This window comes from Musca vetustissima, unplaced genomic scaffold (genome assembly GCF_032173495.1).
Source record: "Musca vetustissima isolate MV318-11 ecotype Yass unplaced genomic scaffold, APGP_CSIRO_Mvet_v1 utg31019, whole genome shotgun sequence".
NCBI classification, from domain to species: domain Eukaryota; kingdom Metazoa; phylum Arthropoda; class Insecta; order Diptera; family Muscidae; genus Musca; species Musca vetustissima.
In genome coordinates this window covers 246,647-259,807 of record NW_026879417.1, presented here as the reverse complement: position 1 = coordinate 259,807, position 13,161 = coordinate 246,647, and the positions used below count along the sequence as shown (strand labels likewise).

The 13,161-nt window shown below is 30.4% G+C and overlaps 2 protein-coding genes and 1 long non-coding RNA gene across 3 annotated transcripts; 2 read left to right on the top strand and 1 right to left on the bottom strand.

Moving 5' to 3' along the window:
- The first annotated feature begins 474 nt into the window (after window positions 1-474).
- On the top strand, window positions 475-3,058 carry LOC133324327 (uncharacterized). The gene is made up of 4 exons (XR_009754119.1): window positions 475-600; window positions 661-816; window positions 1,978-2,258; window positions 2,321-3,058. It is a non-coding gene; the product is annotated as an uncharacterized LOC133324327 (long non-coding RNA).
- Window positions 3,059-3,346: 288 nt separating this feature from the next.
- Window positions 3,347-4,117, bottom strand: LOC133324323 (nucleolar protein 16-like). Its single transcript, XM_061533169.1, has 3 exons — window positions 3,993-4,117; window positions 3,666-3,926; window positions 3,347-3,590 (listed from the first exon to the last, which is right to left on the bottom strand). The coding sequence occupies exons 1-3, from the start codon at window positions 4,088-4,090 to the stop codon at window positions 3,350-3,352; spliced, it is 600 nt and encodes a 199-aa protein (XP_061389153.1). The 5' UTR covers window positions 4,091-4,117; the 3' UTR covers window positions 3,347-3,349.
- A 1,054-nt stretch (window positions 4,118-5,171) lies between these two features.
- Window positions 5,172-6,571, top strand: LOC133324326 (cleavage stimulation factor subunit 1-like). The gene is made up of 3 exons (XM_061533171.1): window positions 5,172-5,245; window positions 5,306-6,170; window positions 6,230-6,571. Exons 1-3 carry the CDS (start codon window positions 5,172-5,174, stop codon window positions 6,566-6,568), a joined length of 1,278 nt encoding a protein of 425 aa, XP_061389155.1. The 3' UTR covers window positions 6,569-6,571.
- Window positions 6,572-13,161: the final 6,590 nt, after the last annotated feature.

Sequence of the window (13,161 nt, the reverse complement as noted above, 5' to 3'; positions counted from 1 at the left end):
AGTTAGCGGCCTCTTGCATGCTTAATGGAACTGGTGGCGGTGCCGATGAATTGGACATTGATGATGAAACACCTTGAGCTGGGACGTCCCCATGTGCTAAATGTGCGATATGAGAAGCAATGGGACCACTATGCGCGGCAGTTGTAACCTGTTGTGCGTTAGAAGGTGCGCTGTGAACCGCGGTAACAACACTGCTTACGGCTGTAGATTCGGAAGTGGTTACCACCCCATTTTGCCCTAATATCGGTCTACCTGCCAAACCTGCACTCGCAGCTCTAGTAAGAGGCATATTGCTTTTTGATATAACCAAATTAGTAAACAAAAAAAATTCAGAAAAAGCGATAAAAAATCAAAAAGAAATCTGTCAAAAGAATTTGCTCGAAAGTAAACCACACGGTGGTTTGAATTAAAGAAAAAAAAAAAATAAAAACAATTGTGGTAAGTAAACTAAAAAAATAAATTCAATGTAATTCAGTTCTTTCACAATTAATTCACACTTTTCACTTTTACAAATTCTATTATCCGGCAGAATAATTTTGATGAAAATAAACTGGAAAAATTCAAATAATGTTAGGTGGTGGATTTCTGGTCAAAATAGTGGTAAGTCAAGGTCAAATAAACTGTTTCTGTATGAATTTTAATATGTTTCACTTTTTACAGGGATTTGGTGAGCTACACTGGCAAAACTAGAATTGAAATGGACTGAAAAATTAAAATGGAATAGGCGGCTTACTCAGACCTCCCTTAAAAGATTCCATGACAATACGACCAATGGTCGGAAGCCAAAATTGTCGCAGGACCGAATGGAAACTCTAGGTAAGTCTGAGATCAGCTACCAAATTCCGGGTACTGAAATTAAATATAGACAGAAACTAAAATCTAAAAAACCCAAATTAACAAATTCGTTTGAGAATAACAATTCATATTTGCGTAGCAGCGCGTCACCTGCCTTCTTATAGGCTGCTTGGACGGGTCTCCACAAATGAGAACTGATAAACCAGACGAATTTCTTCAACGATATAACTTTAAGAAATCTGAAATTTTAACTTTACTAAAATATGAAAGTTTATTAAAAAGCTAGTGCCATTAGAAGTATTAAACTAGAACGACTAAGCCACTAGAAAAAAAAATAATAAAAATCATATTTTTCCCAAATATAAATGATGTTTACCTGAGTCTTCGATGAAGCAACGCGTCAGGACTCTTAATTAAACCTAGACGGGACTCATTAAAGATTCATGGTAAACACATTTACACAATACGACTAAAAATTATTAAAAGCTAACATGTCTCAGGCCCCACGTTCTGGGCGCCATTTTGTAACAACCGTGTTCAAGAAAAACGAAATGAAATCGCTGTGTTGACCATTAAGTGGCGTTGCCGGTATGCTGTCGTTTAGCGCGGCTATGGCTCGTCGGATTGGGGGTTGGTTCTTGCCACTTGCAGATCTTTTCGGTTGAACAAACAAAAAAAAATCATACCGGACTTCAAACTAAATCAAAAAGGGGGTAAAAAGAAGCCTGAAACATGTCAACAAAAAAATTAAATAGAAGAAAACGTTCACCTAACTGCAACCAAATCCCAAAATAACATTAGTTTTCTTCACAGAAACAGTGCTCCTGGCGGCTGACCAGCCAGGAGATAGCCCTCCCTCCGAGAACACCTCTCGCCATGACGTCTACTCATACTGGACGTCCCAGATCTGACCCTTGACTTACCATATTTTATCCCATCCCCACCACCTTTTTAATAGGGCTTTAAGCCGAAGACATTTTTATCTTTTCAGGTTTAATCCAGTACATATTTATTAAAACTATATTACATATTTGGCAAAAAAAAAACAATTCATTCCATCGTAATTTGAATCAAAATCTAACAATTTACAGCGAATTATAATATAAAAATTTCAGAAAAAAAACAAAGAATTGCCAATAAAAATCAATTTTCGAAAGTATTCTTTTCTTTTTGTACTTTTAGGGCTTAACGGCGGGCACCCAGAGTGTAGAACCTTGACGGCAGCTTGTGACTAAGGCTTTTTCCCAAAACGTAAGTATGTACGAATTAGTTCGTGTTTCAGCTTTTTAATTATATTCCTCGGTCAGAATGTAAATAATAATTTTCTTGCTTTCAATTCCAGATGAGGACGAACAAAGGAATGTAGGTCGATACCACATTAAATCGACGATCTAAACAATGCCTGGTAACCTAACCTTGAATTGAGCTCAGTTCAATGTCGCGTACCTGCATACCAACACAAAGTAAGTAAAAAATTTAATATTAACTCGTTTGTTCACCCTTTTAATTTATTTATTCTTTTCAGGAAAAACCGCGGAATTTAATTATGTAGCTTAGTCGTCCGTCTGTCTGTCCGGAGTTAAATAAGTTTCAGTGTCAATTGGGAATGATACCAAGCCACGCTGGAGCAGCAATGGCGTAAACTCTGCGCCTCCCTCGATGGATTGGATGGGCGATGGTGTGGCTTGTAGGCTCCAATTCTTCATGAATTTTTAGGTTTAAGATTTATATTCATTGCTTTAGAATTTTAGTCAATTGTTTGGGTTTTTTTTCAATATTGTTAAATTGTTTTCAAACTTTGTTTAATTTTAAAAAAAGGTTCAATTTTCTTTTAATTTTCAATTTTTTGAAAACTATTTGTTTTGTTATAAATTTCCTTTCAATTTTTAGCCTTTTTTTTCGTTTAATGTTGCTTAATTATTTAAAGGCTTCAGATTTTCTTTAAAATAGTTTGTATTTTGTGTTGTTTGTGTATGTGTTTCAACAAATAAACCAGATGAATTCACTTCTCAAAAACTTTGGTTGTTTTTTTTTCTTCGACGGTTACAGGGAGCCACGCATCCAATCTTCTTCGCAGGCAAAATCAAAAAGGGCAGATTTTTCTTACAATTTTTGCCAGGAAATTCTGGCTGCCATTTTCCTCGTTTAATTTTTCCATTTTCTTCTTATATTATTCCCTAATATTGACATTTAAGTAATTGGAATAATCAGCTGTTTCCTAGTAATTGTTCTTCTTCTTCTTCGAGCTATCAATTATTTTCAGGGTTACCCCTTTTAAAGGCGCACACCAACACCTTTGGACCAAGAGTGACCCTCACCCAAAATTGTAAGATTCTAGCTTCAGCCGTTTCGTCTGGGCGTCAGTCAGTCAATCACTTTACTCTTTTATTAGTATAGATAATCTATATCCAAAAATCCCTACAAAATATCTAAAATTTCTTCACAATTTTTTTACATTTCTTTTAATATTTATTATTCTAAACTAAAAGAATAAACAAACTTACATACTAATAAAGGCTCCATTAAATCTATACAGAAAAATAGAAAATCAAATCTACTGCCATTCACTGTCCGAATTATATTCTTCCCAATCTAATTCTTTATCCAGCGGTAGATTACGTTTTTCCAAATACACATTAAATTGTTCCTTGATATTCATGAATTGTTTAATTTTCATGCGAAATTGTTTCCACGTCCATTGATCGTGATTGCGACGATCGGTAACCATTGCCTTGTAGTTGAATTTATATTTATCCATGAAATATGAAATATGGCTAACGACACCTTTCGGTAATCTGGAGTAAAAGAAAAACAAACAAAATAGTTAAAATACAAATTTAATAAATCTAATATTTTCTGATATTCTATACCTGAATTTCGATTCCGCCTTTTGTTTGGCCATTTCTTCCATTTCGGCAACAACATGTCCCCTCTTGGGTTCTTCTGCTTGTTTAATATCATCCTCGGTAATTTCTTCTTCCTCGAATCCATTTACCAATTTTGTAATTTTCAAACGATCTTTTCTGAAATTTGGTATTGGCACCGATTTATTGGGATCTACACACAGGCCCATTTCTTTGAAATTTGTACCCGGCCTCTTGGAGTCTTCCCATAGCTTCTTAAAGGCAGGGCTGTAAAATACATTTTGGATTTTGATTAAAATCAAACATCATGCTGGAAATTCATTGTTTACTTACTCCTTGATTTTACCCGTCGAGGATCTGGTTTTATTCAAAGTTTTTCTATTCACATTGTAACGATAACGTTTCCCACGATGATTTTTACGAATTTTCATTGTAAATTTGTTAAATTAATTAATTATTTCTATTTTTTAAATAAATAAACCGTGTGATTCCAAAATGCACAACAAATGTTTACACGTGCTCACTCAATATGAACTGTGAGAGGAGAGTGCGAGGGAGAGAAGATGTAGCGTCAAATGTCAAACATATTTACCTATAACAGTGTTGCCTACTTTGAGAGTATGGTATACCTTAGATAATGGCGCAAACAGTATGGCGAATGGCAAAATATCTTGTTTATGATTTCTTTTGCTTTTTTAATAGATTTTGGAGAGGAAAATTTAAATCGAAAAAACCTGTATAGAAAAAAATTCGAAAACATTTTGTTCGTATAGAAAAAAATTCGAAAACATTTTTTTCGTATAGAAAAAAAATTCGAAAACATTTTTTTCGTATAGAAAAAAATTCGAACAGACCTCAGTTCCCACTGAGGTCATTTTTTTCGTATAGAAAAAAATTCGAAAACATTTTTTTCGTATAGAAAAAAAAATCGAAAACATTTTTTCGTATGGAAAAAAACCGAAATAATTTTTTTCAGAAAAAAATTTTAAATAATTTTTTTTTCATAGAGAAAACATTTGGAATACCTGTTTTTCGTATAAAAAAAATTTCGAAAACCTGTTTTTCGTATAGAAAAAATTTCGAAAACCTGTTTTTTGTATAGAAAAAAATTCAGAACAATTTTTTTGTTTAAAAAAAAATATATTTGACGTGTTTATTAAAAAAAATATATGTTGGCAGCACTTTATAAAGAATAACAAGATCAGCTGTTGGTTGGTCCTCGGCTCTTTTGCTTTCACTTCAGTTTACAGGGTTGCAAACTCTGTATGTGAACTATCCGTCTTCTTTTTTGACTTCTTCTTTACCGGGCATTTTGACTTTCCCATCCCATTCGTAACAGGTGGAACGTTTTTCAATATTTCTGTCGGTGTCGGCTAAACACACAGAGGACGCAGTTTCTTCAGAGCTGCCGGAAAACCCCTGAACTAGGAATTTCAAATTGCTTGCTCATTATTAACTCTTCTACGGATTTGTAATTTTTGATTCTGAAACTCACCCTATAACTCCATAACAATGCGTGACATACAAATCTTGGATCCCAGGAATCTGGTGAAAAATCGGGAAATCCTCTACAGGCTCATTATAAGGTAAGCCACTTTTGGGATATTTTTCGTAGCCAGAATAACCAAATTATTGTTCCCCTACAGCCAACTTATGTACGATGGTTTGGAAAAATTCGCCATGGAATTGTCCATGTTGGTGAAGGCAGATGAATGCACTCCTAGCGAACGTCTACTGCATGTAATGATTGCGGGCATGCAGACATTAGCGGATAAAGAACCTCCACCCAAAGATGATGTTTTGCCCTGTATTGATTTGGAATTTGAACCTGATGCAGCAGCCATGGCACCCGAACCGGCATCCTATGAAACAGCCTACGTTACCTCACACAAGGCATCATGTCGTGCGGGGGCCTTCAGTCATGATGGCACACTGGTGGCTACCGGCAGTCAGGATGCTAGTATTAAAATTTTAGATGTTGAACGTATGTTGGCCAAATCGGCACCCGAAGAATTGGATACGGGACGTGAGCAACAAGGCCACCCTGTTATACGTACCCTTTACGATCATACCGATGAAGTAGCCTATCTGGAATTTCATCCCAAGGAGCATATATTGGCCTCGGGCTCAAGGGATGGTACTGTAAAGCTGTTCGACATTGCCAAGCCATCGGTTAAGAAGGCCCATAAAGTTTTTACCGATTGTGAACCGGTAACGTGTTTAAGTTTTCATCCATCTGGTGACTATATGGCAATCGGGACAGAACATTCATTGTTAAGGCTCTATGATGTTCAGACGGCTCAGTGTTTTGTCAGTGCCATTGGTTCGCAACATCACAACGGTTCTATAACGTGTGTGGCATTTGCTCCAACCGCCAAACTCTATGCCAGTGGTAGTATTGATGGTAGCATAAAAATATGGGATGGTGTTAGTGGTCGTTGTATCAACACCATACCGGATGCACATGATGGTGCGGAAATATTTTCCATACAATTTACTCGAAATGGAAAGGTAAGACGATCTCTAATATTTATTAAAAGATATAAATACAAATGTTTTTGTTTTTCCAGTATCTCCTTTCATCGGGTAAAAATTCCTTGGTTTATCTTTGGGAATTGTGTACCAGTCGTCCCATCCAGACATATACCGGTGCCGGTACTACCGGTAAACAAGAACACAATACCCAGGCCGTTTTCAATCACACCGAAGATTATGTTCTCTTTCCGGATGAAGCCACCACATCGTTGTGTTCATGGAATTCTCGTAATGGCAGTCGTTTGAATTTAATGTCATTGGGTCACAATGGCCCGGTACGTTTTATTACCCACTCACCAAATTCTCCGGCATTCCTAACATGTTCAGATGATTTTCGTGCAAGATTTTGGTATAGACGTACCACAAATCAGTAGATTTCTTAAGGGATATGCCCATTATATGATGACAAGCAAACGAAAGAAAAGATATATGTGGATGTTTAGTTTTATAAGCAGTGGGTTTTTAGATGTAATAGAAATTAAATAAAAAATAAAAATTTTGAAAAACAAATAAAAAAAGAAGAAAATATTAATGCTCTAAGGTTTTAAGGTAAGGAAAGGCTTCGTTAACTTGTGGAATTTAAAAATGTGGATGTTTGGTTTCTTTTGTAGTTAGAGCGTCGACTGAGCGGTTTTCAAATGGCTCCTACAAGTTACATTTTGAGAATATTCTATATAGTTATATACCCTTAGGAAAGTCATTGAGATTTTTTTAAAGGGGGAAGAGATAATGGGGTTATTCTAATGTTAAAAGTCCTACTAATTGCCTTTTATGGTTAGAAGAACTTCTGAGGGGACTCATTGATTAGATTACTTCTTGGTGGTCTTATTTTATATGTAGACTTCTGAGGGTCTTTGGGAGCTAATGGTTACAATTTTGTTTTAGATCTTCTTTACCTAGATGGCGGAAGGACTTCATAAGTTATACGACCTAATTCTAAGACTTCTGTTATTGACAAATATATTCTAAGGACAACCATCTGAAGTATCAATAAAGGAAAACGGTCAAGTGAAAATTGGAACGGTTCTTCCATAATTTGATGTCATTAAGTGCATTAATGTTAGGATGCTTGTGGTTAAAAGAGGTCTTCAAGGACTACTATGGCCTTCTGAAAGAGCTAGAGAATATATAGTCGTTTGAAGCTCAGATTGAAGAACTTCTGAGTGGGCAAGGATATTACCAAGAAATCGATTAAAGATTAGCAGCTATCTGGTAACCTAAAATTGGTCAGGAAATCGGGTAAACCGGCATCGTATAGCAGATGGACGTTCCGGGTATAACTTTGAACTACCAGAGAAGATGAATCAGCTTCCCATCATCATTATCAACATTCAAGGAATAAATACAAATTGTATCCCAAAATAAATCACCAATACTATCGCATAACAATTACAAAATGTAATTGTATTTTTTTTTAAATGGAAATTAAAACATATTTATCCATTATTAAAACCAGTAAGGAACGTAGTAAAGTCGGACGAGGCCGACTATATGATACCCTTCACCACTTTGGGTATATTCAACAGATGAATCCTAACACACGTCGCATTTTTAAAGGGCCAGTAAAATGAAATTGGATCCATAAACATGTCATTCTGCAACCGATACTAAATTTTTCATTTGGTCAGATATAGAAGCTATATCTAAATCTGAACCGATTTCAGGAAACTTAACACACGACGAATATATATGGGAGCTATATCTAAATCTGAACCGATTTTCACGAAACTTAACACATATCATTCTAGACCTAATTCATAACGCTGTGCCAAATTTCGTGCAAATCGAAAGATATATAGGGACTTTGGTGCATCATTTACATTAAATCGGACGAAAATATTTATAGGAGCTATATCTAAATCTGAACCGAATTTTCCCAATTTCAATAGGGTTCGTCCTTGGCCCAAATAAGTGACCTATGCCAAATTTCATCCAAATCGGATCATAAATGCGACCTGTACTTTGTTCACAAAAATACATTGATGGACAGACGGACGGACATGCGTAAATCGATTCAGAAAGTGATGCTATGCATATTCTGAACCATGGGTCTATCTCGATTCCTTTTGCCTGTCACAAACATATTATACCCTGTACCACAGTGTGGTGAAGGGTATAAAAAGTAAAAAACAGTCAGTGGGTGTTGCTGACAGATAGGTCTATGGAATTACTTGGTAAAAATATTACAATGTGCCAAATTTAATTTAAAAACTAATCTTAATCTACTGTTTGCTACATTTTTTTATTACAATCCTATTCTGTTTGGCATTTTGCGACTAAAAAGTTGACACCAAGAGAAGATTAAGGCATGAATTCGCCACCCGTAGACCTCCTTTAATAGGCCATTATCCCCCCTATAAATAAAAAATAAACTAATTTTGATTATTAAATATGCTTTTTGTGTGTTTTGTTTATTTAATATTTTCAATTCATGTAAATATATATTTAAATTGTATTTTTATTTTTGCACAATTATTTAACTATAAAAATATTTTTTTTTAAATATATATAAAATATATATGCGTTTGTTTTTCATGTATATCATTTAGTTGAGCGTTAAATTGCATTAAGTAGCTTATTTTGTTGATGTTTTAAAACATAAAGTTATTTAAAAAATAATAAGTATATAGAAGTATATGTATATAATAAAATTAAATTAATAATTGCTTTTAAAATGAGTTGGGGAGTTGAATTCTTGTTGAGATTGTCAACCCCATTTTACATATTGCTTATATGATTTTTTGTGCTGTGTGTTTTATTCTTAAATTAAATATTAAATAATAATAAAAAATGGTTTGGGAAATACATAAGTCATATAGCAAATTAGGTTATATGAAGGCAAGGAAATAAATGATAATTGTGTTTTCTTTAATTTGCTATATGACCTAGGCAAAGTATTAAGTTGTGAACATTTTTTTTTTTGAAATATTGTTGTTGATTATTATTAGTAAACTAACACTGGAAGTTCATGTTTTTTGTTGTTTTATTTGTTGTATATATTTAATATTGCTTAATAGGATTAATTTCGGTGAGTTAAGGTATCGTAAAGTCTTATATATTTTTTTATAAATATTTTATTATGTATTTATAAATAATATTATATTATTTAATTGCTATTTGTTTGTTTTCTCATTCGTTTAAATTGCACACATTTCAAATATGTATTTTTTCATATAAATTTCATATTTCCTTTTTTAATGATAAATTGTTATGATAAATTGTTATTAGTACGTTTTTATTAAATTATTTTAATAGAATTTGAGTATTAATTTTATTTGCTTAAATAATATTTACATTTTGTATAGTTGTAGTTTTTTAGTAGGTGATAAGAAACATAATACAGTTTTTTATAAAAAAAATTAAAATCACAAAATAAAATTTTTATAGAAATAAAGTTTTTTTATAAAAAATTAAATCACAAAAGAAATTATTAAAAAAATATATAATAAAGAATTATTTGATTTTTTTATAAAGGAAAAAATATCAACATTTTATAAGGGCTGTTTTTTATTTGCTTTCCTCTTTGAAATGCAATTTATTTAAGTAGCTTTTGCTGGAAACAAGGGAATTTAAGAAGAATATATATTTTTATAAAATAATAAAAAAATTAAAGCAAAATCTTGTTTTTTTAATTAACATAGGACGGACAATTTTATAACGAAATAAAAAAAGATTAAATAGAGAAACAAAACATAAATCAACAAAAAAAAAAAAAACAACGAAAACTTTATTTTTGAAAATGTCTTGGAGATAAATATTCAAAGAGAGAGACTCTCTATGAGAAAGAGTGAGATACAGCGAAAAGTTTAGAACGCAATTAAACCTCCCTCACACGTATTACCATATCTAGAAATTATTTTTTCTTAAGGATCAAAGTAGGTTGTTTTTGAAGGATCAAGGTAGGGTGATCTATGAAGGTTTTTTTCCCATTTTTTCCTAGAAGATTTACCTAAAATCATTACTCTACATAAACGCTTGTGGGGAGGGTCTTCTAAGATACTTTAATATTTTAAATACTCTCCAAAGATGGTTAGAAGTTCCGCTTTTCCAAAAATACACACGCTCTAAAAGCTTACAGAATCTACACTTTTAAAAGGTTTCAATTTGCTTAAGTTGATTTTTAACATAACCTCAAAATGTATAATTCACATAATGGCAAATCTAACCTCAAAATGTAAAAAGTTTTTGGAAGTTATCCCCAAATATCTCTGAGATTTTCCTATAGAAGCCTTTTACATTTAGAACAATCTCGAAATTTGAATGAGAAGTCCCAGTTATAGAAAAATAAAAACCTTAATTTAATTTCAACATAACCTCAAAACATATACCTGTGCAGATTTTTTTTACGGAATATAGATACTTGGTAAAATAAATTTTGAATATGTTACTTATTGTATGGCAGATAATCGTGTTAAAAAAAAAAATAATAAAAAACCTAAATATGTTTTTTATTAATTTGTTTAACACGATTATCGAAATGTGAATGAGAAGTCCCAGTTATTTAAAAATAAAATCTTTCATTTAATTTCAACATAACCTCAAAATGTATACCAGTGCAGATTTTTTTACTTTAATTCGATACTTGGATAGATACTTGGTAAAATAAATTGTGTATATGTTACTCACAGTATGGCAAAAAATTATCTTCAATAAAAAAATAATAATAAAAAAATATATATATTGACAAAAATCTAACCTCAAAATTCCTCATAAAATATCTGCACATTTTTCGCCTACATAAAGAGACTACAAGATAATCTTTTCATGACTTAAATATTTAGAACACTCTCCATGTATGTATAGAAGCCCGGTCTTCGAAAAATCGAAATTTTCATTTCGACATAACCTCAAAATGCATAGTAGGCACAGTTTTTTTAGTTTAATTTAGAATATAAAATTCAAATTTAAATTTTCGTGTTCACCGTATGGCAAATAATTATATTCTTTAACAAAAAAAAAAAAAATTAAGTTAAATAAAAAAAAAATTGTTGACAATATTGTTTTTAAAATTCTTAATTCAAAATAAACAAATAATTTGATTTAAAACTATTACGAAAATAAAGAAAACATATTTTTATACGGAAATCAAACCTCAAAATTGTTAAATTGAAGAAAAATCTAACCTCAAAATATTTAAATTAAAAATTAAATTAAAAATAAAAATAAAAGAAAAAATATAAAATATATTTTATAAAAATCTATCCTCAAAATATTTAAATTAAAAATAAAAGAAATTAAAAAAAAAATATATATTTCATAAAAATATTTGTTATTTTTTTCAGACAATTTGTGTGGTTTTGATATTCTGGTTCTTGTTTTTAATGAAAGTTTGAAAAAATATTTTTTTATTTGTAATTTTATGGATCTTGAGGGTGGGTAGATTGTGTTTTTTAATTTTAATTAAATTTTGGGGTTAGATTTTTTTTTTAAATTACTATGAATTTAATTTTTCTGAACAATTTTCAAGTTTGGAAATTTATACACATTTTAGCAAAAATACAATATTGTGTACCAATATCTAATTAATAAAAAAATCAAATTTTAAAATTTCAAATAATTTTTGAGGTTAAGTAATATTTTTTGATATTAAAATAAAAAAAATCGAATTTTACAGGTTATAAATTTTTTACACATGTTGATAGAAAGGAAAATTGTGTACCAATATTTTATTACTAACAAAAAAATTCAGATAATTTTTGAGGTTAAGTAATATTTTTTTTTAATTAAATAAATCTAATTTTACAGGTTAGAAATTTCTGTTAATTAGTGAGGTTATAATTTAACCAAATATAACGGAAAATGTTAATTATTTTTTTTATTTTTTTTGGTTAGATTGTAGTAATTTTTCATTAATTAAATTTTGAGGTTAAAATAAAAAAAATATTACATTTTTTAGGTTAAGCATTTCTGACGATTTATATTTCTATTCATTTGTGAGGTTCTAATTAAAAAAATCCAAGTGGAATATACATATTTTTTGAGGTGAGAGTTTTGTAATTTTTTAATAATAAAAATTATTACAAAAATGGTTGGCTTTTTTTCTGAGACCTTTTGAGGTTATGTTTTGATTTTTAATTTTGTTCTGAGACATTATGGGATTATGTTTTTAAACATTTCTAACCATTTAAATTTTTATTGATTTTCGAGGTTATAATTAAAAAAAAGTCCAAGCGAAAATTGCCACAAAATTTTGGAATATACATTTTTTTCAAAATAAAAATTAAAAAAAAATCCTTTAATTTTTTTCAGATAATTTTTGAGATTAGAATAATGTAGTCGTAATAATGATTTTTTGAGGTTAGAGTATTGTAATTTTTTAATAGTAAAAATTATTACAAAAATGTTTTGCTTTTTTCTGAGACCTTTTGAGGTTATGTTTCGCTTTTTCATTTTTTCTGAGACTTTTAGGGGTTATGTTTTTCTTTTATAAAAATGTTTACCAAATGGATATTGACTCAAATCTATTTTATAAAAAATGCTGATATATATTTGTTATATATATTATTCAATAATATATTATTTTTTGTCAAACATTTTTGAGGTTAAAATTTTATGATTTTTTTAAGAAAGAATATAATTCCAAATATTTTAGAAAATACAAATTAACATAACTTATTCAAATTATAATTAATATAGACACATATTTATATGTGTTACTTTTTATTTATATAAAAAATAAGGTGTTTTTTTCTTTTTAGGAAAATTGGACGGATTTGAAATATCAAATTAAACTTAAAATTACAAAATCTATAATAAAAATTATTTTTTATAAAAATATATCTAATATCTTAAGTAATTGTTTTTGTGTGCAAAACAAAATTATGCGTGTTGAGTTATTATGCAGTTTTGTTTTTTTTTTTTTATAAAATTATTTAATTGGAAAATTTACAAATACCAAGTCTTTTCAAATTGCTTACAGTAAAAAATATGTGTGTGTGCGTGTTTGTAATTCACCTCTATGGCAGAT